The 27,529-nt window shown below is 45.0% G+C and overlaps 1 protein-coding gene across 5 annotated transcripts in view; it reads right to left on the reverse strand.

Annotated features, from left to right (window-relative positions):
* Positions 1–3,433: 3,433 nt before the first annotated feature.
* Positions 3,434–27,529, reverse strand: part of TNRC18 (trinucleotide repeat containing 18) — an 80,134-nt gene continuing 56,038 nt past the window's right edge. For 4 of the 5 annotated variants that reach the window (XM_088148009.1, XM_088148011.1, XM_088148007.1 and 1 more), the window contains 13 exons: positions 21,257–21,508; positions 18,404–18,831; positions 16,710–16,898; positions 15,632–15,773; positions 14,463–14,580; positions 14,238–14,313; positions 13,158–13,266; positions 12,142–12,258; positions 11,035–11,190; positions 8,396–9,681; positions 6,638–6,874; positions 5,778–5,852; positions 3,434–4,670 (listed from right to left, as the gene is read on the reverse strand). In XM_088148009.1, the coding sequence (XP_088004135.1) occupies positions 4,464–4,670; positions 5,778–5,852; positions 6,638–6,874; positions 8,396–9,681; positions 11,035–11,190; positions 12,142–12,258; positions 13,158–13,266; positions 14,238–14,313; positions 14,463–14,580; positions 15,632–15,773; positions 16,710–16,898; positions 18,404–18,831; positions 21,257–21,508 (3,392 nt within the window). In that variant the 3' untranslated portion in view covers positions 3,434–4,463. The remainder of the gene's footprint in view (positions 4,671–5,777; positions 5,853–6,637; positions 6,875–8,395; positions 9,682–11,034; positions 11,191–12,141; positions 12,259–13,157; positions 13,267–14,237; positions 14,314–14,462; positions 14,581–15,631; positions 15,774–16,709; positions 16,899–18,403; positions 18,832–21,256; positions 21,509–27,529) is intronic. The other variant, XM_088148010.1, reaches the window with a different exon arrangement.

Here is a 27,529-nt window from a genome sequence, read left to right on the forward strand (position 1 = left end):
TTTATTGGCACCTCCGAGTCATCGTTGACTTCTGGCGATTGCCTGGACTAGTCCCTGCAGTTTTCTTGGCAAGAGTTCAGAAGTGGTTGGCCCTTGCCTTCTCCTTCCTAGGGCTAAGAGAGAGTGACTGGCTCAAGGTCACCCAGCCGGCTTCGTGCCTAAAGGAGGACTAGAACTCACGGTCTCCACTTTCTAGCCTGGTGTGTTCACCACTGCACCAAACTGGCTGTCATTGGCTATTTAAGGTGGCAAAACATTTGCCCGTTTCTTTGCCTTTTATCCTATGTAGAGGGCTGGAAGTGTGCCTCTTTGGTTTGCGAGGGGCAACCTGCATCTATACCCCATTTTAGTAACCATTATTTCTAGCAATGTGAGAAGTAGCTCTCATGCTAATTTTCCAAGCCTGCTTTGGCCAGAATCGCTTTGGCCAGAATCTGTTTTGTCTGTCTGGCACACGCACCACCTCTAGCCCTAACCCGTTTCACTGAATCAAGGGTGGTCCATTGACAGTTAAAGCGTCCCAGGCAAACACAATCCATGCATCTTCACTCATGGCCACGGGACACTAAAACCACAGGCTAAGGCCAGGGCAGAAAAGCCTTCTGGGACGGGCCAGAGATTCCTCCTCCTCTTCCTCTCTCTGGTATGGACTTAACATTGTCCATGTGTTTATGCCCAATTCCACTATTCAGCTGGGTTCTTCCCACCCACACCTCACACCCAGGCTGAAACGTTGTGCTTGAATTCCTTCCAGAAGAACAGGAGTGAAAGAGAGACAGGGCATACCTTTGCACCACCTTCTATAGTTTGTGCAGCGGCCAGCACCCCACCCCGGGACAAATGTCACCATCATCCCTCCACCAGGGGACATCAGAAGCCAGGAGATCATGGGTCTCCTGAGACCAAGATTATCAAAAGATCTGGAGAGGTGGCAGGTCGCGTTCTAAGAAGCAAAGGCAAGGATTCCATAAAACAAGGAGGGTTCCAGTGTTGTAAACTGGCTCAGTTGGCAGGAATCTGGACTCCAAAAAGTTGCAGCAATTTGCCTCTTTTCTTTTCCTTTTGACATGACACCCTTGGATAGTGGCTCTTCCCAGGTCTGAACGGAGTTTACACAGGTAGTGTTTCAAATTAGCATTTGGGGCACAAAAGTCACAGGTTGCCCATTCTAATCAGTGCAAAGGACTGAGACTCTGGCTAGGGATAAACGCATGCCCTCCAGTTGTGCATGGCACACAAATGCTACAAGAGAGCAGCCCATGTGCTCGTATGCCTGGCCCGACTCTGCAGCACTGCAGAGCAACCTAACTGTCTGCTACTTGCAGCAAACTAACCAGGCTTTGCTCTACGTGGCACTTTATCTGGGTTATGTTACTTGCAGGACCATGTTATGAAATGGCCCTTTAAAGACGTTGCAAATCCTTAACTTCAAGACTTCATTCACACCAGACACTAAGCCAATATCTGGTAGGCTGGTGGGTTGACTGGCTTCTGGCTTTGTCCAATCTACAGATTCATCTCAGGAAAAAAAATCATGGTTTGTTACAAGATGAGGACTGCTGGTTTATGACAACCACATCCAGAGTCTGGTTTTTGTGCTCAGTCTAAAATTCTGGGTGCTGGCTGGAGAACCAGAGGGAAAACAGGATTTGCCAGGTCCTGGTCTCCAGGAGGGCCACGTCTCCAAAAACCATGGGTAAAACTAAGCCTGGCTTAGTGTTGTATGTGAATGCCGCCAGTGCTCAAACCTGGGTTCTTTTCTGTTTCTGCCTGCCAGCCACTCTTCCAGGATCATCATCATAAAAATCCAATTAAAAAAAATCTAATTTCATAATACCCTTTTGTTTCGGAGCGCATCAACCACCACGGCTCTGATTTCTGCATGCACAGAGTCATCTTTCAAACAGAGGAAGGCACAAAGAGACCATTTCAAGCCATTTGAAATCAGGGTAGGGTTTGGGAACCAACCTTCTGGAACGACTCAAGAACATCCCAAGGTCATGGCGGTAGGGAGATCGGCGCACGCTGCCACCACGCAAGTCGAGGCAAAGAAAACGGAAGAATCCCGTAAGGTTTGTTTTTTCAATGTTTCTTTTTTCTTTTTTTTTTTATGAAAAAGAATCACACATCATTCGGCAACAAACAGAATGCAAAAAAAAAAAAAGTGGGAAACAAATGAAAACATTAAAAAAACACAAAACAACGGAAGGGTGGGGGGGAGGACAATAAACACCTGGCTCCATTCCTCTCGATTGTCTGCAAAAATCCGTGTGTTTCATAGAAGGCAGTGGGCAGTTAAGTGCTTTCTATTTAACATTCGCATACAATTCTTTCTTCTCTCTTTATAAACCTTTGCTCACGCGAGTCGCTTCTATGATACAGTACACAGTCTGTAAGCAAAGTTTGGCTGTCCTATTCCCCTGTGTTCTCTCTTCCTTTCTTTCTTTCTTTCTTTCTTTCTTTCTTTCGCTCGCTCTCTTTCTTTTTTTTTACAGTCACAATTCCAACTGGAAATAAAAAATAAAGAGTCAGACTGTGTTTGCTTTTATAATTTCCATAATTTTTTTTTCACAGTTTTTTTAAAAAGTTTATATATTTATATATATTTATATATTTATATTTTATATTTATAATTAAAAAGGTAAATCCGTTTTTGCTTTTTTGTTCGTCCTTTTCTCTTTTCCTGCTCTCTCTCTCTCTCTCTCTCTCTCTCTCTCTTTTTCCTCCCCCTCCTCCATTTTTGTTTTCTGAAAGAGGTTTTTACAATAGATTGGAAAAGGGCTCAAATGAGTCTTTGGGTATATGAAAACTGTACAGGCCAGGCGTTGTCCATCTAGAAAGGTTATCCACCCGAGGCTTCAAAGCTGGAATCTGGTGGAGTGGAGAAGGCAGGCAACACGCAACAGCACCACTGTGGTTCTTAAAAGGAAGTTGTGAAAGGATTCTAAGGGTAGCGTTCCTCTTGTACCATAGCAGATAGCAAAAGATAAAAGAAAAACCTGTCCATGTAGGTTAGGTAGAATCATCTCCCTGTCGTAGTGCTTGGAATGGTACATCTGTCCATAGCAGAAACAATTGTGGTGTCTTGCTCTTGTAGTGTAGGAGTTTGGGGTTTTTCTTAAGTGCAAAAACACTGTGATTCTCATCGTCACCATGTCCCTCTCTGGCCTCCTCTGAACCTTTGCGTCAGCCCCACACCCAAGCAGACCTTTGGGCCTTGCCTCCAGCTTGAATCAGGCAGGTGGCAATGTTCAGGTTTCTCCACCCTTGGGGCAGGAAACAGCAGCTCAATTTCTGGATGGTTGAGAAATGGCAAATCTGGGATGAGGTCTGCGCAGATGATCCTGCAACAAGACCCAGGCGTGTTTCCCAGCACTACCCACCAACGGTTATTACGTGCGTCCTGCAAGTGCTGTGTTTTGGTAATGGTGAGAAAGAAGGATGCACGCTTCAGCATTTTGCTCCGAATGAACATCCAGTAGTCTTCAGGGGCTGGTTGACCATGTCCAAGCCCTGTTTAAAATGTTTCTTGAGGTGGGAGTAGCAAGGAATCGAACAAGCCTACTTTTTCAGATACATATTCCCCCCAATATTTATGAACGTCTGATGAGGAACCATTTTTCCAAGCTGGACCTACTGTAGAGTAACATACTTTACATGAGGGAGGAAGTATTTCCGTTGAACAGCATTTCCTTAGAAGAGAAAGAGGCTCCTTCCTAATTCCAAGTGTTTGGAGACAGAGGGTGACAAAAAAGAATAAATGAAATTCAGCGGTGGATTTCTGGACCACCTGCTCTAGTCCTTGTAACTCAAAAGGGAAGTGGGACAACTGTTGTTCCAGCAACAATCTTATTGGCCGTGACTTCTACAGTTGTTTCTTCGCACCAGTCCTCTGCTAGAGCAGTTTTTTGAGATAGAGAGGTGGGGAAAAAAGGGGCCCAACCCACCTCTTGATTGGCATTTGCTCAAAGCTGTCCCTAAACCAACCATGTATTCTTCTACAAGTTGAGTTTTCAGTTGGTGAGGGCAGATAAAACCGGTACCCTGAAGATAAAGAACGCCAATTCCCCCCAGATATTGGCATCTTATGAAATAACCTATGAATGTTCAAACTCAAAGGTTAATGATGGAGCTGCCTGTAGTCCAATACTGTACTGCAAAGGGCAGAAAACAAGCCTACTGCCTACGTGGGAATTAATTTTCTTAAAAATCCCAACTTCATTCTTTTCAGGAGCCACAGAATCCAATCCATCACTCTGAGTTAATGTCAAGAAGCTCCTGGAGATGGGGGGGAAATCTCTTGCAGGTTTTTCTCTTTTTTTAGTTTTGGAAACATTGTGACTGAGCACTACACAATCATGCTGTCGTTTCAACAGGCACATAACTTTCATTCCGTCTCATTTCTCTTCCTCCGAGAGAGGCAGGGTGCGAGGTGCCTCCAACGTTTTCTTTCCCAAAGCCATTTAGCAAATGATTGGGACCCCGTCGGTGTTGAATATCATGCCCGTGGTGGGCTCGTAAGTCCCTGCTAAGTAGTATAAATCTTCGCTGTCTTGGTACTTCTTCGTTTTAAGCATCTGCTCGTATTGTTCCAAGTCGACCACCAGACATTTGTGCGAGATTGTCTGAACGTCGTTTTCATCCACGTGGGAGGACTGATATAAGGCCCGCTGGATTAGAAAGAGAAGAGCGAGGCAGAGCAAAATGTTAGAACATATGCCGAACGCTCCCTCTGGGCTTTAAAGCAAAGAAAGAGTGAGACCTTCTAAGGTCCCTGCATCTCCTAGTCACCAAACGTTTGAGATTCTCCCATTATTCGATCCCATTATTATCCCCCCTCTCATTTCCGTTCATTCCCATTTACTCTTGTCTATCTTCTTTACATTGTTCTCCAAAGCACAAGGCCTAAACGTATCAAAAGTTCTTAACAAAACTAAGAAAGGACTGAACTGAAAACTTTTTTTTAGTCGCTCTGTTGCCACCAAACCAACAGCAGGATATTGTGGCATCTTAAAGCAAGGGTTGGCAACACAGTTGGTGCCCACAAGAGCCCCGGGCACCCATCACTCAGGAAACATTGCCCACAAATCCTCCAAAAATGTCCTTAAATAATTGAGGCATGTGGGTCATCTTGTTGCAACAGTACCCAGATCTTGAAGAGGTAACCAACTTCTGCCTCAACGTCTAACAGATGCATAACAACCTTAGTTACAGCCCACTCCGCTAAACCCATGGATTGTGAAGAAATGGATCATTACCTACCAAAGCATACACCACCAAAAACTGGCTTCTCCTTAAGATGCTACAAGCCACTTGGTGCTGAATTTTTAAGGCCACCGATGGAGTTATAATACTCAATATATTTTGCCTTAGCTGTTTGACTGATGGGGAAGAAGTTCTGCAAGATGGTCTCCCCGTCTCTCCCTGAGCGATTCTTATTCTGTTTCTGTGGGCTGGAATCGTTCCCATCAGCTAACCCTGGAGTCCTTATCTACAGCTTCCTTTTAGAGTGTGAGGCTCAGACCTTCCCATCTGCTCCCTGATATCATTTGACTCATCCAAGGAGCACTCTTTGCCTTCTTGTATTTTTACTTCTCTCCCCCTCCCCCTCTAGGCTTCTTGTTGGAGGAGAGCTGTCTATAGTCTAGGGTAGCAAAACATCAGGAGGAGCTTTTTTTAACTACAAATGTTATCAGAAGGCATCAGCTGCAGTTCCCAAAACCTTCTGCCTTTTAAAGAAATTCATGAGTCAGAAAAGGGGCTATCAGCCTACATACCTCCATGAAGTCTTTTCTCTGGCTGGAAGCTTGAAGAGCTGCTGATAAGCTCCGGGCAGATTTCTGATCCCATCGCTGAAATCCAGGTGCCATGCAGAAGCAGAGGGATGGTCAAAGAGAAAAAAAAAATAGCCATCAAGGGGAAGGAAGAAGATTAGAAGGCAAGCCCAACCATTTCCTTTCCATGGCCATGCCCTTGGGATGTGCTCCTTTTTCTTGCTGAACAAAGGGATATTCAATACAACATTCCACTTATGTCCAGAGACATAGCATTATTGGACAAACTGCAATGTTTCACTGATACATTCAGTTGTTCACCAAATCAATGGGGAAAAAGCTCCATTGAATTAAATATGTCCCTTGCCTGCCCACCCACCCAAAAAAACCCATCCATCAGTAAGTAAACCTCCTATAGGGAGGATTTGACACCGTTGGGCAGTGTTGGGCTTCAGGATTTAGTGACCGTGGTCAATTGGTGCAGGCTGGTGAGGGCTGGTCTCTGCTCCGTATCAGAACCACCAGCTTGGCTACAGACCAATCAGAAGACAGGACACTTGGCTATAAAGACAGGAACCCAGTCAGTCAGTCCCTGCTCAGTTGCCTGTGGTCTGTGTGTCAGGCCATCTTGCCCGTGAAGATGCTAGTCACAGTTGCCAGCGAGAAACATTAGGAAATCTAGACCACTGTCACTAAACCCTGAAGATACCGGCCATGAAAGCCTACACTAGTATAAGGCTTTGACACTCCTTGCTTGAATTGATTCTTCAGGGATCTCCAAAGCTGCTCCTCTCCAGCATCCCCCCCCCCTTTAAATTTGGCACTTTGGCTAGTTTGCAAGAAGGTTGGGCTTGTCCACTCACCTTGCCTTCGTTGAGTTTCTTCCCGGGGTTGGTTTCTTCAGGATGATAAAACCATTTCACTCGGACCACCATGTTGTTTCCCCAGGATTCCCACATGCTCTGGATTCGGCCAATGTAGGGGAGATTGGGCCGCCCAGCCGACAAAAAGACGGCACAGTCCCCAATGCGGATGATCTCCTTCCCACGGACGATGGCCTTGTAGAACAGCTTCCGAGCTTTCCCCTTCATCCCGCGTCTCTGTGATGGTAAAAAGCAGGGAGTTATAGAGTCCCTTGGACTGCTAGGAGGTCAAACCAGTCAATCTTAAAGGAAGTCAACCCTGACTGCTCATTGGAAGAATTGATACTGAAGTTCAAGCTCAGATACTTTGGCCACCTAATGCAAAGAGAGGACTCCTTGGAAAAGACCCTGATGCTGGGAAAGATGGAAGGCAGAAGGAGAAGAGGACGGCAGAGGATGAGATGGTTAGAGAGCATCACTGAAGCAATGAGCATGAAACTGAGCAAACTCAGGGAGGCAGGGAAGGACAGGAAGGCCTGGCGCAATGTGGTTCATGGGGTCACAAAGACTCGGACATGACTTAACGACCGAACAACAACAACAAATGAAATCTCAGGGTTCCTTCACATCTTGACCTTCCACGTTCAGTTAAACTTGGACTGGATGGCCTGTGGCTTAGCTCACTGGGTGAACTCTGCCACTGCCATGGTAAACCAACATTTATGGGCTTTGCATAAACCTGTCCAACTGCCTAGAAACAAACTGCAGCTTTAATGAATGATGGCTTAATGTGAGCAGACTTTTCTTTTTATGCTGGTTGATCTTAGAGATCACACTAGGCCAATGTTTCTGAACCTTAGCAACTTTAAGATGGGTGAACTTCAATTCCCAGAATTCCCCAGCCAGCATGCTGGGGAATTCTGGGAGTTGAAGTCCGTCCTTCTTAAAGTTGCTAAGGTTGAGAAACACTGTGCTAGGTCATCACATCCTCTGTTTGGTGGAGATTCAACACAATGTGTGAAACTAGCCCCTGTGGTTTCTAAACCTGGCTTACAGTAGGGAAGCATAATGATTGCAACTCTTAAAAGTCCTGGCATAGTCCAGAAGACAACCTTCACCGAAGTTGCATCCACTGTAATTTTTAATAGGATGGAAGGAGAAAATTGTTAAAGGTATGTGAAATAACCATATTTGTTGCACTTCATTAATTCCATTTACATGTAAATATTTGTTGTTGTTGTTTAGTCGTTAAGTCGTGTCTGACTCTTCGTGACCCCATGAACCATATTGCGCCAGGCCTTCCTGTCCTTCACTGCCTCCCTGAGTTTGCTCGGTTTCATGCTCAACATGTAAATATAGCTCTGTTTTAATTCTGGGACTACAGCATGCTGTTCAGAGCCCTCCAAAGGTTGTGCACTTCTGGTTTATAAGAGTGCACACTCAAATCGGTAGATTGGCTGTAGAGATTGTATGGGAATGAAAGGGAAACCCACCACCACCACCACCATCCATGGGGAAAATTCAGTGACTTCCAATGGTCCAGCTGATTTCAAGATCTACTTGTTCCTGGACTAAACAGATGTTCAGAAGCTTCCTGTTCCTTAAGGTTAAATGCTTGGGTCCCCACCCAGTGCCTTCCAGATGTGCTAGGCTGGCAATTCCCAGACAATGCAGCCAGTGTGAGCAATGGCTGAAATAAAATGACCCACCTCACCCTAAGAAAGCATAGCGAAGGACAATCCAGAGTGGCCTTCTTACCTGGGTGGGGTTCCCAAACCACTTCCAGAGCTGCCGTGCAGGTAGAAAGGCTGCAATCTTGGGGCGGTTCTCCACTGAGGGCAGCCTCTGGCGTTTGGCTAGTTCCTTCGTTGTGGGCAAGTGGATTCCTTCCCTCTTCTTGCACCGGTTCTTGTTCCCACTCTGTTGCTGCTTCTGCACTACCTGCTGCTGCGGTTCCTTCGGATTTCGGGAATGTGAAGATGATCGAGACTTCCCTGATGCCTTGGCTGGCTTGGGTGGGATGGCTGGCTGAGTGGAAGAGGCACTGGGTTGGGTCTCAGCTGCCTCATCTTCGGAGCTGCAGGAAGAGTCTTCGTCTGTTGTGGAGGAGGACGAGGAGGAGGAAGAGGAGGAAGAGCTGGAGCTGGAGGAGGAGGTGGAGGAGGACGAGGAGGAGGAAGAAGAGGAAGAGGAAGAGGAGGAGCTAGTACTGCTGGAGGAAGAAGAGGAGGAGGAGTTTGAGGAGGACATTGGGGTGGATGCCCTTGAACTGGCCGAGCTACTATCTTGAGCTCCACCTCCATTCTTCTCTGTTTCTTCTTCTCCTTCAGAATCTGAACTGCTGCCACTAGTGTTACTTTCTGACTCATCCCTTGCAGGGGCCAGTTCACCACTGTCTTCTTGAGCCTTGGAAGAAGGTGGAGGATCCGCAGAGTTATCAAACTTGCCCCCAAAATTAGGCGTAGGAGGCTCTCCCTCCACAACCTTGCTTCGGGAAGATTTCTGCTTAGGGTTCGGGCAGGCAATGGAACTGTAGCTGAGTCCCAAGATGTTCTTGGCTTCTCTCCTACTGGCCAGGTTTGACTCCCCCAGCATCCTCATTGCCTCTTTGGTCTTCTTGGTTTTGGGAGACATGACCCCCTCGTGGTCTAGCTTGATCAGGATCTCACTGTCTGGGATCTTCCTCTGAGCTTTGGGAGTGGACCCAATTTCTTGTGCCTCCTCCGTGGATTTTCCTTTTTTTGATTTCACTTTCCCTGAGGAGCTACTGGAAGGACCAAAAGCTCCAGCGTAGGGTTCATTCCCACGAACGTTGCCAAACACTGGCGCCTGGAAGGGGGCAGGGACCGGGCTGTGGAGCTTGGCAGAAATCTTTCCCTTGCCCCCTTTGCTGTGATGTTTTTCTTCTACTGGAGCTGGAGGTGTCCTGGAAGGGATCGGCTGGACCTTCTTGGAGTTTTTGGCAGTTTGCTTGCAAACCGGCAGTTCTGGTACAAGAGGAGAGTTTGCCCCCTGGATGGTCTGATCTGCCAGGACGGTTTCTTCTAGAAAGCAACAGAAAGTGTAATAATAATAATTTTGAACAAATAACTAAGCCAGAGATTTCCACCAAGGGGAGTCAACATTTGCAAAATGGCGGCCACAGCATCACAATGGAAGGTCCATCCCTTTTGACACGCATGTACAAAAGGGTTGGGGCACTGACTGCGATGCCGCACTCACCCTTTTGCAAACTTTGACCCACCCACACTTCGCGGACACCCCTGCCTAAGAGAGATGTTATGCCCAGTGAGGATGCCTCGCTTCTAAAGCTGGGAGAAATCCTATTGATTCAGTTCTTATCTTTAGAAAAATGAACAAGTTAGATAAGGATCAAACTTATTATAAACTTCATTACCTTTCCCCCCACATTTTGAAATTCCAACTGAGGAAGGAGAAAACTTGACATTTAACCTTGTTCTGCTTTGTACAGATCAATCCATCAGATCTTTATTACGGTCATAGACCAGCATAACTTTATACCGATATTACACAATAGCACTTTTCATCCTTCAGATTGCGGGGACTACTTGCCTACAATCCTGAATTCTTAGACAGCCAGAGAGATTGAGAGATGCCCTGATGACTTTTAAAAGTATTAATGAAGTAATTAACTGGTTTACTCCGCCCAGATCCGCAAACGTCTACCACAACCTTGAAAGAAAATAAAGAATGCTCTCCTTTTTACTCATGAGCAGACTGGATCTAAACTGCACCTGCCTCCCACCTGGTCCCTTCCAGTATGGGTGACTACAATTTCCATCACCCCAGCCAGCCTGTACCACAGATGATATGGATGATGATGAAGATGATGATGATTTAAATTTGTTATAGCCTCCCACTCTGGTAGTCTCTATATCTATCTATGTGTCTATGTGTCTGTCTATTATCCATCCATCCATCCATCCATCCATCCATCCATCCATCCATCCATCCATCCATCCATGTAAATTGTAGGCCAACATCTTTGGAGAGCGATTATTCAGGAAAGGCCAGTATGTTGCATTAGAGAAGAAACAGCCCTCTGTGTACTGGAAGCCATGGGAGAAATCTCTACTCCTTGCAGGTTTCAGAAGGATTTTAATGAAGGACAAAGTTTTAAATGACAAGTCTTCTGATGCAGGTAGGGGCCTTTTTCAATCCAGCCAAGATGTGTTGTTGTTGTTTTTAATCTGACAAATGCTAAGAGATCCAAACTAGGAGGACGGGAGATCAGAGGTGAAAATCCTGCTCTGATAGCTGCAGAATCTCTCATTTGCAATTGTATTATTCTAATGAAATAGGAAAACTTAATGACTTGGCTTGGAGTCAGGCTGTTTTTTCTCCCCCCGCCCCCAACAGAGGTGGGAGAGTCATACCTGTTTTCTGTTTCTTATTTGGCTTCCTTCCACGCCCTTTGCCTTTGGCTCCCGACTCCTCGGATTCCATCCCATTTCCTTCTCCCATGTCCTTACTGGATTTACGGCTGCGGCGTCTCGTGCTGGGCACCAGGAGGGCAGGAGAGGGTTCAGCACCTGTAAGGGTCAATTGCCAGTCTGAGCGGGTGCTGAACACACCCCACTTCCCATGACCCCAAGAGTCATCAGAGGCTTGGTCCAACCTGGACACCCCAGCAGGATCTCTTTGGCATGCAGCATATACAGGAAGGATGAGTCTCTGCACAGTCCCCACTTACAATTTCCCAGGCCTTGATAGGGCACTCTAGAACAGCCTTGTTCATCCTCTGAAGCCTCCAGATGTGTGGACTTCAACTCCTAGGCTTCCTTAGCCAGTGTGGCAGTTACAAGGAGTTCTGGGAGTTGACCCATACTTCTGGAGGATACCCACATTGAAGGAAGATGGCCTAGAGAGAATCAGTGACATGTGCTGTCACCTTCTCAGGAGGGTGTCACTATAGAGGTGTCCTTTGTATGGTCAATCAACTCTGGGAAAGGGAAAATAAAAAGGAAATGAGAAGTGAACCTCTATCCTGTTGGGTTCTCAGAAACTGGACCTTCAACTTAACCTACAACAGAGAGGAAGGAAGGAAGGAAGGAAGGAAGGAAGGAAGGAAGGAAGGAAGGAAGGAAGGAAGGAAGGAAGGAAGGAAGGAAGGGAGGGAGGGAGGGAGGGAGGGAGGGAGGGAGGGAGGGAGGGAGGGAGGAAGGAAGGAAACGCAGAGGTTGTGGCATTGATTTGATGACATCTTTGGAGGAGAAGGGAAGGATTTTTTGCCCCATTTTTCCCATCTGGCCCTTTAAAAATACTCATAGGTGCATTAAAGCCTGAGTAAAGGCTTTACACACCATTTTTCTACTGCAGAAGATCAGGAGGAAAACCATAATTTTGTGGCTGGTCACCAAACTTCAACAGCTTGACCTTGAAGAAGCTTGTAAGGACACACAAAAGCAACTTGGGAGCCCACCCCATCCTGAGATGCGTAAGGAGGCTATTTCTCCAGGGGTGCAGCAGAAAACCAAACTCACATTGGATCTTGTAATCAGGGGGAAGAAGCCGGATGTGAGATAAAGGAATCCGCCCGGTGTCCCCATCATCAAATTCCACAGTGATCAAATCGCCATCTTCCTCTTGATCATGGACACCTTTAGACCGAAGAGGAAAGAGTTACAACTGGAGGAAAGAGGAAGAACTGGGAGAGACCAATTATCCTCCCAACCTCACCTCTTGTTTTCCACATAGTTGACCAGAGGTCTCCAGCAATCTGCTGAACCCTAATGATGGAGAGCCACCTTCTCTTCTATTAATTTTTCAAATCTCTTTAAGGCACCTAAGCCCTTAGCACATCTGGGGGCAGCAAATTCCATCAAGGAATTACATTCTGCATGAAGAGGACAGGTCTGTCCATCCTGAATTTATGGTCTGTGCATGTAATTGGTTTTACTCCTCCCAGGCTCAAGAATTATGGGAGAGAGCAAAAGAACAAAACATATTTCAATCTACTTTTTCCAATCTATATTAGACCAAAAGGAGTACAAGCAGGTGGCTAAGAGCTTCTGCTTCTTTTTGGAATCACCAACAGACTGATGCATTTAGGGAGTCTCTTAGTGCAGGTACCACCGTGATTGCCGCCTGTGTCCACCTACGCTGCAGAGAATTTGGCTAAAGTAATGCCCAAAGATGCTTCAGCAGTAGCAACCACCAACTGGTGTGTCTAGGCTCACAAGTTAAGCAAAACCAGGCCTGGTTAATACTTGGATAGGAGACCAACAGCCTAGTGGTTAGACTGGAAAGGTGAAAAACATCTTGGAAGAAGCAAAGGCCAACTTCTATAGTGTTGCTAAGAAAAAGGCATGGTGGGCTCCATGAAGTTACTGGGAAGTGGGCTTGACTCTAAGATGACTTCTGAATGCCCAAGGGGATCCAGTCACCGCTCTCTTCAAGAATGGAGAAATTCCACAGGGATTAGAAAGTGGATGACCCAACACTCCTCATTTCCACCTTCTCTCTGTTCCAGAAGTAGCTTGATGCAGCCCGGCCTTACCTCGGACAACTGTCCCTGGATAGAGGCATCGGTACTGTTGACTCCAATAGGCAGCTATTCGTGCTCCTTCTGGAAGGAACCGCACGGAAGGGGGTTTCACATCAATGATCTGAATGGGAAGGAAGATTCAAGAGCTGGAGTTGTCCTATTTTGTACCTTCACTAGGACACCTAGCTTAGATTTCCAAGAACCTTTTCTCTCTCCGTTCACAGGAACCACCACCTCTTTTGGGTCATATCCTGCTCTGATTCAGCTAGACTGTATAACACAAAGCTTCTGGTGACAAGAACCCAGTAATGGTCCATAGCTCAGTGGGAGAACAACTGCTTTCCATGCAGAAGATCCTACATTAAAAACATCTTCCAGAAACCTTTGAGAGCTGAACCAATCACTAGAGATCACAGGCAACATACTGCAAGGACAACTCTTGCATGCAGAAGATCTCAGATTCAAAACTGAGATCTCCACGCAAGGCTAGGAGATTCTGGACAGTCCCAATGATGAGCACTTTTATTAACCCAGTTATGAGAAGCTCACCTTGTACTTTAGCTGGGTCCTTTACAACACCATTTTTTAAAAAATTCTCCCTGAATTTCTAATCTTTCCATTTTAAATACCTGTCTTTTTAGGACCTTGCAGTGTCCATTTTGGGAGGGAGGAGTTAAACATCCTGTGGATTTTATCTCAGATTTTACTTGGTGTGTCTCTGTACTTGTGCACCTTAATCTTCCTTTTCCAGCCTCCCCCAAGAGATGTGCAATGAAAGAAATGCAGGAAATTCAATGTATCTTATCCACAGCACTTCCCACACTATTTCTCTGCAAGAAGTCCAGGAGTCTGAATCACAATGGCAGAGTTTAGATTTCACCCCACCTCATCCCAAACCATTTTGAAAAAAAACATAGACGTGCATAGAGGCTGAACCATGGGAATGGAAGAACTGGGAATGATTGCCAAGGATGGGTAGAAGAGGTGCTGAGAACCACCTCAGCCACGTTCTGCATTAAGGCATTCCCCTATTCTCTAGGGAAGATAAGTTTGAGTCGCGTGGGGTTGTTTTTCTGCCCCATCTCCACTTACTGCTTCCTGGAGCAGTTGTTCCAAGCAGTAAATGTGAGGGCGGTTCCCGCGCTCTCCTTCCACAACAACTCGGTATCTGAAATAGACAGACCCAAAACACAACCGTAAATCAGCCTCTATAGCTGATATAGCCACAGATAAAAAGAAATCACTATTTCTAACGAAAAGATTATTGAATGCTCTTCTCCAGGCCCAACCCCAGGACGGAGACATCCTTTTGCTCACATGTCAGGAGAATGAACAGTCTTGACGTGCCCAGCGTAGAGCAGCTTGTCGTCCATGGGGATGAGAACTCTTAAGCCATCTTTCAGTTCGTCTTTGTCGATGATGCAAGAACGGGGAGCTGCAAGAGAACCAGAGCTCAGGGCGTGGACTCCCTTGTAGAAACAGCAGGATGCCCCCCACCCCACCCCATAGATGCTTATTTTCATCCCTTCTAGATGCACACATCCTGTTTCCAGAGCCAGGAGGGCATCCTCAAATGTCCAGTCTTCTCAAACAAGCTGGACTGTCATAAATTTAATGCGTGGCCCTTCAGCGAACTTCATCTTCCTATAGATGGAAGATGGAAGCAGGACAAGGCCCTCAACCCACTACAAAGACAGCTCCATTAATCTCTTTCTTGGTCTATCACCAGGCAATAATTATTTTGGGAAAATCTGCAGCGGGGAAAAATGAGAAGCAGGGGCCTTTCACCAGCTCTGCTCAAAGACTAACCCAGTGTTTCTCAACTTTAGCAACTTTAAGATATGTGGACTTCAACTCCCAGAATTCTCCAGCCAGCATGGCTGGCTGGGGAATTCTGGGAGTTGAAGTCCACTTATCTTAAAGTTGCTAAGGTTGAGAAACACTGGACTAATCCATCAAGCACTTCTCCCTGAATTATTCCCAGTAGCTCAGGTTCCAACTTATATATAATAAGATTGAATCCAGTGCTTGGATACACACATTGAACTAAACTGCTTTTCTTCCCAGCAGATCTAACTCCTCAAGTTCTTTCTGACAACTTTGTCTCCTCCTGGCATAGGCAATACATAAAAAAGGGGAACTTCTGGGTTTTTCCTTAACTCAAGTGTGCATGGTAGGGCAAGAATGCACAGCAACATCTCAAGGGCATTGATATTCCAACAGACCTGATGTCCCTCCTCAAAGGGGTATTTCTAAGTAGCCCTTGGACCTCTTATAAACCAGCCAGATATCTTCACCAAATTAGAGTTCCTAAATTAAGAAGGGCCTTAACCTTGGCATGGTTCAACGTGCTTCCACCAGCAGTTTCAGGGGGGAGATACAAAGGCATCCTGTTGAAATGCAGCTTTTGCCCACGTGAAACCACTGAAACGACCAACCATCTCTTATTCTACTGTCCATTTTACATTGACACGTTGTGTACCCACCTGGAGTAAGGGGCCTTTCCAGGAGCAAGTTCAGGGGTATGTTCTCATCCTCGGAAAAGCTGCTGTCCTGGTTGGGCTCAAAGTCTTCCTCAGCAGCCATGCTTTCCATCAGTTTGCTCACGGCTCCTCCTTTCCCTCGGGTCTAGGGCGAAACCAATTTATTTGTTCTACTTGCATACCCAGAAATCCATGGAGTGAGCGCATCTTAAGCCTCAACCTCCTTCTGTTGCCCACAGGATGACAGTTGAGCTCCTTCTCCATCACTCCTTTCTCTCTGCTCTCTGTTATCACTATTCCGAAATAGTTGGAGTTCTTCCAAATGATTGTAACAGAGGAAGGAAGGGTTGAAAAGCAATGCTGGGAAAGCCACATTACAGACTTGGGGAGCCATCAGCAATGCTAGAAAGGCCCCCCCCCCCCACACACACACACAAACACACAACCCTGACTGGCATGAGAATTTCAGGCTAGAAAACTCACAGGGCTGGGGAAATTCCAAGGAGATGCACAAATGTGGTCCTCCATTTATGCAACTCCTTGGAATTTCCCCAGCCCTGCGAGTTTTCTAGCCTAAAATTCTCATGCTACGCTTTCATTGTGTTTGGCAGCCATGAGCGTTTAGACCTTCTGGCTCTAATAAAATGCAGGCAAAAAGTGCTCAGTCTTCACTGAAATCTTACTAGCCAGAGGATGGAAGGGACGTTCCCACAGGCAAAAGCTGTAGAAGAGATTTTGCCAAGCGAAAGGGGCAGAGTCTGGTTGGTAAACTTCAGAAAAGCTGATGCCACCTCCCAGACTAGAAGATGCAATCAAATCAGAATAAAGTGTGCACAATAGGGGAGAAACACGTACAAATCTGTATAATACAGGCCCAGGTAATACCTGCAGTAGCTTATAGTACCCATAGCAAACCATGCCACTTCCTTCTACATAGAAAGGATAAAACAATAGTGTGGCCTAAAGGTTAAAAGTGACTGCCTGAGATTTGGATCTAGCATGAAGTTCCTGCTTGATTGGGGGCAGCACATTGAGGGCAGAAACAGGGTTGGGGGGCCTTTGTTCTGTCTCTGATTCTCACCTCTTTCTTTGCCTCCTTCGTCTTCGCTTTGCCCTTGTTCTTCTTGTTGGAAGTCAAAGAGCTGGTTAAGCTAGCACGAATGTCCGGCAGGGAGCTGGCGATGCCCAGAGGAGAAAGCAAAGAGGAGGAAGAAGAGGAGGAAGATGAGCCAGTGGAAGGGCAGAAGGCCCCTTCTTTATTCTTCTTCTTCTGCAAGACAAAATCAAAAAATACAGAGGTGGTAACAGACGGTTGGCCTGGCACTCCGAAGAGAAAGGCAGAGAGGTAGTGAAATGGGCATGCAAAGAGCAGGAGTTTTGGAGAACCGCACAGTAGCTTGTTTCCAGGTAGGGATGTGGCCCTCTGTCCGTGCTCAAGGACACCCTTGAGTTCTCTGAACCAGCTTCAGCCCAAAACTAATACCAGCAGCTTCATCAGGATGGATGCTGGCAGAGGGGGTAAAAAACCTGAAGCTGCAAGGCTGGTAGCAAGGAACAGGCCTGGGGGCAACTTTGATCTGGCTTTCCCCCCACCCTGGGCAAAGCAGTTCCAGATTCAATCCTGGCATTGCCACTTGAAACCACCCCCCAGGGAAGGTCAGCAGCAATCTTGGAAACTGACCACACAAGGGAGGAACTGAGAATTGCTTTGGGCAAATAGCAAGGACGCAAAATGGATGTAGGGCCACATCATGTCCATGGATAGAGCAAACGTTTTCCATTTTCCTCTTTTTAGGAGTGGCATTATTCTTTTTTTTTTCCACTTTGTTTTTTTTTGAAAAAGTAGCTTTCTCAAGCCTCCATTGGGGTAATGGTGGGGAATACGGCCATCAATTTATGGTAACTGCAGGCATGGGGACGTCAAAAGGCTGCAAAAAATTGGGGTGCCACATTTCTGAATTCAATAGATTAGCTAGGATAGGATGGAAAAGCTACCCACACACACACAACTCTTTACTTAAGAATCTGATTGTAGTTGCTCATCGGTGGAGGCCCAGTTGGATCAGATGAAGACATTCGCTGTGTTTGCAAAACCCATTAGACTCAGCTAAAATGGGATTAGAGAGCTCAGGTGGCATATTAATAATAATAATAATAATAATAATAATAATAATAATAATAATATGAGGAGGAGGGGGAGGAGGAGGAGGAGGAGGAGGAGGAGGAGTTGTTGTTGTTGTTGTTGTTGTTCAATGTCTTGTGAATTAGGCCAACATGTTGAAGGTTCACACAGGTCATTTATTCAGGCATCGCACATTATGTGAACGTTGCAATTTTGAATATCCACGATTTAGCACTTTATGTGAACTCAAGACATTCGTTATTGACCAAAAAGGAAGACTAATAGTACACTGAATAATATACCTTTAACATGGTGAGATCATCTGAGAGTCATTGAGAAAAATGATTATGGTTTTATTGTATGCCACATTTGTGAGATGGGCAGCTACATAAATTTGATAAATAAATATGTGCCATCAATTTGTTGTCAACTCTTAGCAACTGCATAGATAGATTTTGTTCCATGACAACCTGTCCCTAACCTGGTCTTTTGCTGAGAAAAAGGTTCTTTTATTTTGTTTCTAAATTAATTTTTTTTTAAATGCTTTCAATTTGGGGTCATCTTCCTTTAAGGTGAAATAACAGAAGACTGAACTGGCAGAAATCCACTCCTCTCCCATTGACATTCATCCCAGTGAGGCCCGCGGTTCATACCTTGCTTAATTCTTTCCTCTCCTTCCCCTTGTTCCCTTCCTTCTTGGGGCTCAAAGGGGTCCCCTTCATGCAGCGTCCACTTTTGGAAACAGGAGTTGAGCTAGCTGGGGTGGTGGAGGCCAAGCCAGCTGACGTGGTGGCGTCATGAAGGAAAATCCGCTCGCTCCGTCGCCGATTCCAGGGATCATCATCACTCACCTCCAGCCCAAACTCAAAACTCAGGTCCTTGGGTGATCTGAATTTCTTCAGCTTCCGGCTCTTCTCAGGTGCCATCTTGGTCTTGTCCAAACTGTTGCCTGAGGAGGTGTCTACAGTGCTTGCCAATGGACCTTGCTCTATTGATCCTTTCTTTCCATGCAGTAAACCAGCTGGAGACTTCTTCCGGATCTTCACGTCGCTTTCAGAGTCTGTATATTCAAACTCTGTCCCTAGGGGTGGAGAAAAGAAGGCTCCATCAGCCAGAGGAACCACCCCATGAAATATTTTCCAGGCTGAAGTGGGACGACAATGCTACCGGTTCCGTGCCTCAAAATGACAGAAATTGATTTGGATTTAGGCCGGCCATTGCAACTTCAAAATGCTTTAGAGTGTGCTATGCAGAGCACTGAGGACAGGAGATCTTCCTTTGAGGATCTTAAGAAAGACCTCCCTGAAGAAAGACGTAATCTATTCTCTATTCACCCAGGAGAAAGCTTATGTCACGGGGAGGCAAATTCAGAAGAATATTAGGGAAAATTTGCTTGTGGTAAACAGCAGTTGAACAAGGGAACCAATTTTGGAAGGAGGCAATGGGCACTCCTTCACTTAAAAGGGTCCAATCAGAAGCTAGAGAATATCTGACGTTCAGTCTGGATCTCTGCACATCTGGGGGAGAGCTGAACACAGAAAGCTGCTTAAGTGGGTGGATCATCTCCACGCTTGATTAACATTATTCTTTTTTTGTTTTTTAAGAGTGACCACTGCCAAGGAAAGGGTTAAACGAATGTCTAGGTAGAAAGCTGGAATAACAACAACAGAAAGAAAATCCAATGGTCCATTTGTGGAAAGTGGGAAAACAGTTACATTGGTTGGCTGGTGCAAAATGCAATTAGCCACAGCATCTCATCTGCTGGAATGGGAAGCACCAGCAGAGCTCCTGACATACTTCTGACCTCCCCCTGCTCTTTTTTTGTTCTGTCCCCAGAGCCTTCTCATCCTAACTAACGAAAATCAGCAGCATGGTCTTCCAAAACTGAGAAGGAGGAAACCAACCGTTGTGCAGGTTTAGCATAGATTCAAAACAAGCTAGCAAACATAAATACCCTGCCTCCACAACCACCACCACAAAACGGAATAAACAGAGAATTACCCACCTATTTTGCATTATTACTCTAGCCTTCAGCCCCCTCCAAACAGCAAAATAAATAAATAAATAAATAAATTAAATGTGGGCTCCAGCCACCCAAAAGCTTGCCCACTCCCGGGCTAGAATTTAACTGAACTCAGATCCTGCAGCTGAAACCCTCTGTAGATTTCTCTGCTTTGCCTTACCATATTTTGGCAGAGAAAGAAGGTTTAATCCCAGGTGTTTGCTGAATTGGCAGCAAACATGGGATGCCTCGGGAACCTCCTTACCTCTTTGGCCCACTTGCAGGAATTGGACATGAGGGAATTTCCCCCATCTCCTTTCAGAAGGCCTGGCTATGCCTCAGTTTCCCCAACCACAGGGAGGACAGAGTCAGACCACAAACTCATGGAAAACCCCTTCCAGTCCTTGAAACTCTTGTCTATCCACAGCTACTTAACTTGGAAATTCCCCTGGCTTATCACCATGGTCTTTCCCTTCTCTTCCAAAGGACACGCTTTACTTCATTTCCAAATGCGTCAGGACTACAACTTCCACGGGGCTGTTGGGAATTCTGGGAGGGTGCCAGGTGAGGGAAGAATAGGAGAGAACGCTCTCTTTTCAGATTCAGGGAAGGGGGAGCAGATGTCAAGTAATTCAACTTCCCATGGAAAACAGCCCTTTCTGTTCCCAAATCAGCTATAAACTCCACGATAATTTCAAACATATTAATAAAGGCATTTCTAAACAGAGCCTTTTGGACAGAACTGTCTAACTTGGCATGATGCTGCTTTGAGGGGCACTTTTGCGGTTTGAAAAGCCCAAGGGGATGAACAAGTGAAATTTCAATTATTCACGCTAGTGAGACACAGGGGAGCCCAAGATGGATAGGGAGGCAGGCGGAGCCAAAGCAAAGCATCTACAGATGCCTTCAGGAGAGAGTTGCTTTGGTCCCTCCCTTGTTGAAATGTACAAAAGTGCAAACTCCACTTTGGTTGCACAGATTACCTTGTAGCCGTGAAGGTATTTCAGCCACACTTGGCTTTTTCATCCCAATTAGCAAAGAAAAAGAACCCCTTTCTCTTAATTCTCCCCAGATAGCACCATTCTGAAGACTTTTTACTTAGACTGATCCCAGAAGCTAAGCAGGATTGGCCCTGTTGAGTGCTTGGATGGGAGATGAGTTAGAAATATGGGTACTACAGGGTTAAGAAATGGCCTATGCTAGTGGTTTAGGGAAAGGGTGCAAAGGGCTATAAAAGCTGGGATTAATGGGTGGAGAATCTATGGTCCTCTGGACATCAGTGCATGGAGGTGGACATTCATCATTTGCTCTTGGGTTGGGCCTAAAATTAGCCTTGCCCCAAATTAGGGTGGACAGTTTGAATGATGGTCCATCTATTCCAGCTCCATCCTTTCACTCTTTGACTACTGAAAAACCAGTTGAGGCATAGATGCCACCAACATTTCTATCCTCAAATAACCATACACCAGTTGAGTCATCTCCCACTGCACAATGGCCAACATACCCATCAGATTTTGTCTCTCTTCCTTCTTCTTTGCTTTCTGTTTGGCTTCCAGTTGGACAATGGACACTGAAGGCACAATTATGGGACTTGGGATAGCGCTGGCTGCAAACCTGGCCAGGAGTCCCAAACCACTTTCATCCAAAGCAGGTGGTGAAAGCCTGTCACTGACCACTGCTCCGTAGCCTTCCATTTCTTCTTCTTCTTCGTTATCATCTTCTTCCTCCTCCTCCTCTTCTTCCTCTGAGCTAGAATCTGTCACAGACAAGATGAAAAACTCTCATAAACCTGCATCCAGTTTTCAAAACAGACCACCTTTCACCCCAGTGGATCTCAAGACTATGCCATGCAACGTTTCTGTCTACAAAATGCCCACAATTCTTGCACTCCAGGCTCCGAAGAAAACTCCAAGCCTTGCCAAGAGAAGATTCTCAGCAAAGGGAGAAGTCTTGCAAAAGACGCTGGGAATGAAGGAGACTCTCTCCAGTTTTCCTTCCCATGGATCCATTGCAACAAAAACAGTTTACCTATCACTGTACCTCAAAAGGTACGAATGATACAGAGGTAAGACCTTTCCACTTATGCTGTCTTAGTTCTCAACAGCACAGTTCGACAAAGGCTTGTGATGCACGGAACAGTAATCTTCTGAGATTGCACACAAACGCAGAAAAGCAGTTACATTGAGAAGTTCACCTTTGGGGACAGCTCTGCTTTGCTTTTAAAAGACCATAACATAAGGGCCTTGTTCTTAACAGCTGCAAAAAGAGCCTTGAAGTTCTTTGAACCAAACCTAAGGAAACCTCTGAAGTCCCAAAGAGGTCTCTATAGGGTGCCCATTAAATAAAACTTTGTACCTACCCACCCAGTTGCTGATACTGACTAGAAGGAGTAGGGGGGGAAAGTGAAGAAAAAGATGCCAAATGACACAATTGATGCCAAACTCAGCATTCAAGATATAGATAAGAATTTTGTTTCAAAATGGAGGAGAACGGGTTTCCATGAATAGCACAGAATATTTTCTGTTTTAGACAGAGATAATCTGGGATCATCTTCTCCAAACTGGGCCCTCTTGATGTTCTGGGTTTCAAGTCCCATAATCCCCAAGTCAGTACAGCCCACAGCTTTCCTTCTCCCTTCGCACACGCCAACAACAACACACACAAAAGACCCAGGAAATCTTTCATTAATAATACTTCCCATTTTGTCTAATCAAGGCAATTGGGGGTACCAGTCAACCAGCTCCAAAATATCGTTGGTTCTGAACCAAACTCGTCAAGGAAGGATGAAATTTATGAAGGATGAAATTAGCCAGAATCCAACAAGAAAGCGTAATCACATCGCAAGGGCTTGAAATAAACGCTTACCTAACTGGGACTGTGGAAAGACCATTGTCCATCCAAGGACATGGCTTTGGAGAATCTGGCAAAAAATAGATCGTATAAAGCTGTTTTTTTTATCACCCGTGGGGGATTAAGAAGTGAAGTTTTCTCTAGTATTAGCCGAGATTGCTGGTTCAGCAACGTGCAAGAGAATGCATATAACAGAAATTAACTATTCTAAGCTAGGGGAATTTTAACACCGCTAGCAGAATACACCACAGGAAATCAGCTTTCAGCAAGGGGATGAAACTGACTTGCTGGGTCTCTTCTGAGCTTGCCCACCCCTTTGTATCTGCGGCATGACTCTTTTTTTTTTTTTTTTAAAGATATGGCTAACTTTTCCACAGATGTATTTGGGTCAGTTTACAGCGCTATGCATTTAGTTAAGGGAAGGCGTGCAGCCAAGGTCTGCGCAAGTTTGACCATCTTCCTTATCTCTCTAGGACATCTGAAGCTAAGTTACACCATTACAAAGGCATTTTTAGATTCAAGAACGGCCATTAAAAAAAGGCAGACATTCATCAATCACATGGAGCAATTCTTTCTTGGCAGTTAAAATTTGTGCAGCAACCGTATCTTTGCAAAGGCCCCTCCTTTGGCGCTGGAAGGGAACGTCTCCAGGAAAAAGATTTTAGCTATGCCTTTTTCCTGATCGAATTGCATCATTCATCGAAGCAATTTATCATTTCATCTGAAGAGAGACTGACTGCCAAAATTTCCCTCTGAGCCAGAAATGAATTAGGTTGGCCCTCACCCCTGAACCATGAGGACTAGTAACCTATTTGTTTAAAGTAATGAAAACTGGATATCAATCAAGATTCCAGCCAGGCAGTTTGGCATGCAGTCAGTTACACGTAGCCGTGGATGGAATAAATTGCCCCAGTTGTACTGAAGGTCAAATTTTCTGGTGGTACTGTCAATTCAGGCCCCAAAACTCAGCAGCAAAAATGAGGGAAACAACACTTTGGTTAAACAACAGACAGACATTTGTTAAATTACTACATAATGCAACAAGATGACTGGGAGAAGCGTGGCTAAGGAATGAGGGGAGAATAGGAGGCAGCAAAAAGCACATCGAAGATTAATTCGGCATCGTTAAATATATATGCGTATATATTTAACACTGATATACATTGGACCAAACACGACACAGTGTCATCATGTTGCAAACAAACCTACAAAGCTTAAAGGCAGGCAGATTTGAGGCAGCTGTTGATCCTCCACATCTGGTTGACTTTGGCCTGTCCAAATCCCAGCCAACCCTTCATGGTTATTGCGCAATTTGACAGGCGTTTGCAAAAACGAAGACATTTCCATGGTTTTTTTCATATGCATTTTCACACTGCTGACTCCAGAAAAGGATTTCCATTATTCCTGCTGCTACGACCGCTGCTATCACCATGATTACATCTTTTTAATTATCGCTAATTATTCGGGGGGGGTGCGTCTCTTCTCGGATCAATTCTAGAGAGCTTTGCAAAATGGCCTTCTCCAGGAGAAGAGAACGTCAAAAATAAAATGATGGAGTAAGTGTTGGCAAGAAAACAATGTGATTGGTAAAGAACATGTGGATCTGGATCTGTTTACTGCTGAATTTATTTATTTTCATGGCTCTTACCCTTCTTAAGAGCAGAGCCAGGTTAAAAGAAAAAGTTTATCTCTTTATTGTGCTCCATGGTTTCCCTCCCTATGGACTAGCAGCATAACATGTCCTATCAAGTGACATCAATAGGAAATGTGATTTCTCCTTTCTTTTCCCCCCGTGTTCAGCTCAAGGGAGTGACTCAAACATTGTACTAGAGGTTGAGGGCCTTGTCTTGAAGAGTTCCTTATCACCTGTACTTCTGTTGTGAAACTGCATCACCAATTTTTTTTTTTTTTTTACAGAACTGGGAAAAAATTGAAGCTTTGTTGAAGGGCATGGTTGATGCCATATGAATCTTTTTTCCATAAAAAACTAAGATGATCTCTTGGAACCTGACAAGCAAGTGAATTCATCATTTCAAAAGCTTCCACTTGATTAAAAATAGGGCCTTTGGTGATTCTTTTAAGAGAAAAACCTTCTGACAACAGCCTGTTTTTAAGAAAAGAGTTTTATTTTAACAATCTGCTGCCAAGTTACTGAAAGTGCTTCTAAGAATGGCTATTAAAAACTGCACTCAACTTAGACATGGTTTTTGTCTTTCCCAAAGAAGAAGAAACGTAAGCCGCCCGGGGTCTATTGGAGTGGGCGGCCATAACAAATTTAATAAATTTAAAATTTAAAAATATAAATAAATGAAATGCCTTTCCTGTATCCCCAAGAGCTATCTATCTCAAAACAAAAGGGGAAAAAACCATTTCAGAAAAAATTAAAAACCAGATTGACCCAGTAGCATGTGTACAGGCTGGTGGTGTTAGAACAGACGTTTTGCCCACAAAGAGGGGCAAGATGGTTGCTTTTGCAAAAATATTAAATATTCTTCCCTTCCTAATGGCGTTCTGGCAAGAGGGTTTCATTTCAACACAAATGCTACAGAAAATCTCTCGCGTCCCAGGTTCTTCTGCAAGAAGTCAACTGGCCTCACAGTGATTAATGTATTATCAAGCAAGGCTCAGATTGCATGGGAAAAAAAACTTTTTTTCTGGGACATTATTCTATTCTTCTTTCAAAGGTGAAACGACACATTGGCTGCCTTCACACAGTCCATGTAACCCAGTGGAGACCTAGCACTGCTAAACTGGGTTAGTATCCATCCAGGTTGATGGGTGTTGGACTGCTCTCAGTGGCCAAGCCTGGTGTGCAAATCCCACGCTTATTTTATGGTTCCCTGTCTTGTGCAACCCCAGAAAAGGAGGTTTTCTTCTGTAACCAGGTTAACCAAGCTAAATAAAACTGCACCGTTCTTTCAATACAGTGGCTGGGGAAAGACGTATAAAATGCTACCTCTCAAGAAGAGGGGTTTTTTCCATGGAAATTTTAGCTGGAGATGTAAACATCTGCCACGCCTATAGCAGGAACAGCGGAAATCCTTCTGGAGTCCTTAGCCAAATGCAGTTTCCTGTTCAGGAGTTACAAAATTAGAGTGGGAGGAACAAGGGGACTACAAAACCCACATTCCCCCCCAGAAACCCCCAATTTAGATTGGAAAGATGGGCGAGAAGCTGCCATTGATGCAGCCTGCCGGTCAACGCTCCCAGTCCGTCCCCCCAAGCGCCCGGCCGCCCTTGGTCCCCGCCGCCATTTTGAAACTCCTGGAAAGGATGTCGAAATGTCTTCTCCAAGGAACCACCACCGTCGTCCTTCAGTTCATCCCACAAAGAACACGCCGGCTATCGGGAGGGGGAGAAAAAGGCATACAAGTTCCACATTTGTCCTGAACGGGCATTACGAGTGCAAAATTGCCAAGCTTTAAAGAGGATAGAAAGAGAAAGGTGGTTTTGCCTACCTACATAACAAGAGTCAGGCTCAGAGATTTTTCGCTGAGCAGTGTCTTTAGTGGAGGCACGAGAGCAAATGTAAGGGAGCGATACAGACAGTCAAAGCACCATGAGTAGGGACCGGGGTGAAAGGTTTGGTCAAGCAGCTGCAAGGAGAGCGAGAGCAAGCTGGAAAAGCTGAGGTTATCAATGGTTTTAGTAAAATCAGGGAAAGCCATTAGCAACGCTATTACACAAATATCCCTTAACACCAACAAACACGTAGATACGTGTATCCACATGCATTTCTGCATCTCTGTTATTATTATTATTAATTTTTTTTGGCAAAAAGATTCAAGATTTCTCCCTCCCGCCCACCCTCCCGTTCCTCCCCCCTCCCACAGACAATGTACCCTTTGCACATAGAATTGGAAAACATATTGATCAGCTCCCACAAACCCTAACTTGCAAGGAGGAATGGGGTGACGTTCAAAAGAATTTGAAGATGTCCCAAAAAAGTGATATTCTATTCAAATGGGGTCTAAAAGGAAAAATTAGCATCCTCGGGGTGTGTGGGTGTGTGTGTATGTGTATGTATGTATCTATGTGTGTGTGTAGATGTAAGTATCTATGTGTGTGTGTGTGTGTATGTGTGTGTACATACACACACATACACCCAACCTTTGCGCTTCAAGAGTCAAATTAATGGTGGCATAGAATACAGATGTCACATTTACTTAGAAATCAATCATATAGGATTCAATGGGGCTTGTCTTCAACTAAGCATACATACGATTCCAGCCTTTAAGGGAAATTAGTCTGGAGTTGGGCGGCCAATCAATTCAAATAAATAAATAAGCAAGTTAGAGTGGATTTTGTTGAGGTCTATCTTTTCTCTCCCCCCATCCCTCTCTCTTTAACCGAAAGCTTAAGTTTTTTAATTTATTATTTACACTGAGAAGTTCTCCAGTGCTAACTATCCATTTAGAAAAACAGCACCTGATGAATGGTGAACAAAAGTTCATGAGATCATACAATTGGTAGTCCATTCAACGTTGGAAGACTCTTTGCTGCCAAACCTTAACAAGAGGTACCCCCTTCAAGGATCTATTCAAATTTCTTAAGATAGTAGTACTACTAGTACTAGTAGTAGTAGTAGTAGTAGTAATAATAATAATAATAATAATAATAATAATAATAATAATAATAATGTCAAAAACCCCATCCTTGAAGAATGCAGTGGCAAAACACTAACCCATGGTTGCCAAGAAAACAGCATGGCTAGGTCCAAGTCAGGAGGAGCTGAGCTCCAGGAGAGAGAATTTACCTTTAGGAAAAATAATTATTATTAATTACTACTACTACATGCTTCCACTCTATTGTAACCAGCTGAAGGGAACACTTTAGGAAAAGAGAAGATAGCAAAAGGAGGCTATAAGAAGGTCAAGCTTTGACCGCAAGGAGGCCCCTTTGCTGATAGGAGTACATTTCTTTCTTG

The sequence above is a fragment of the Python bivittatus genome, unplaced genomic scaffold (genome assembly GCF_059951505.1).
Source record: "Python bivittatus isolate LINGU-HERP-01145 unplaced genomic scaffold, Pbiv_v1 ctg000560_np1212, whole genome shotgun sequence".
Lineage (NCBI taxonomy): Eukaryota > Metazoa > Chordata > Lepidosauria > Squamata > Pythonidae > Python > Python bivittatus.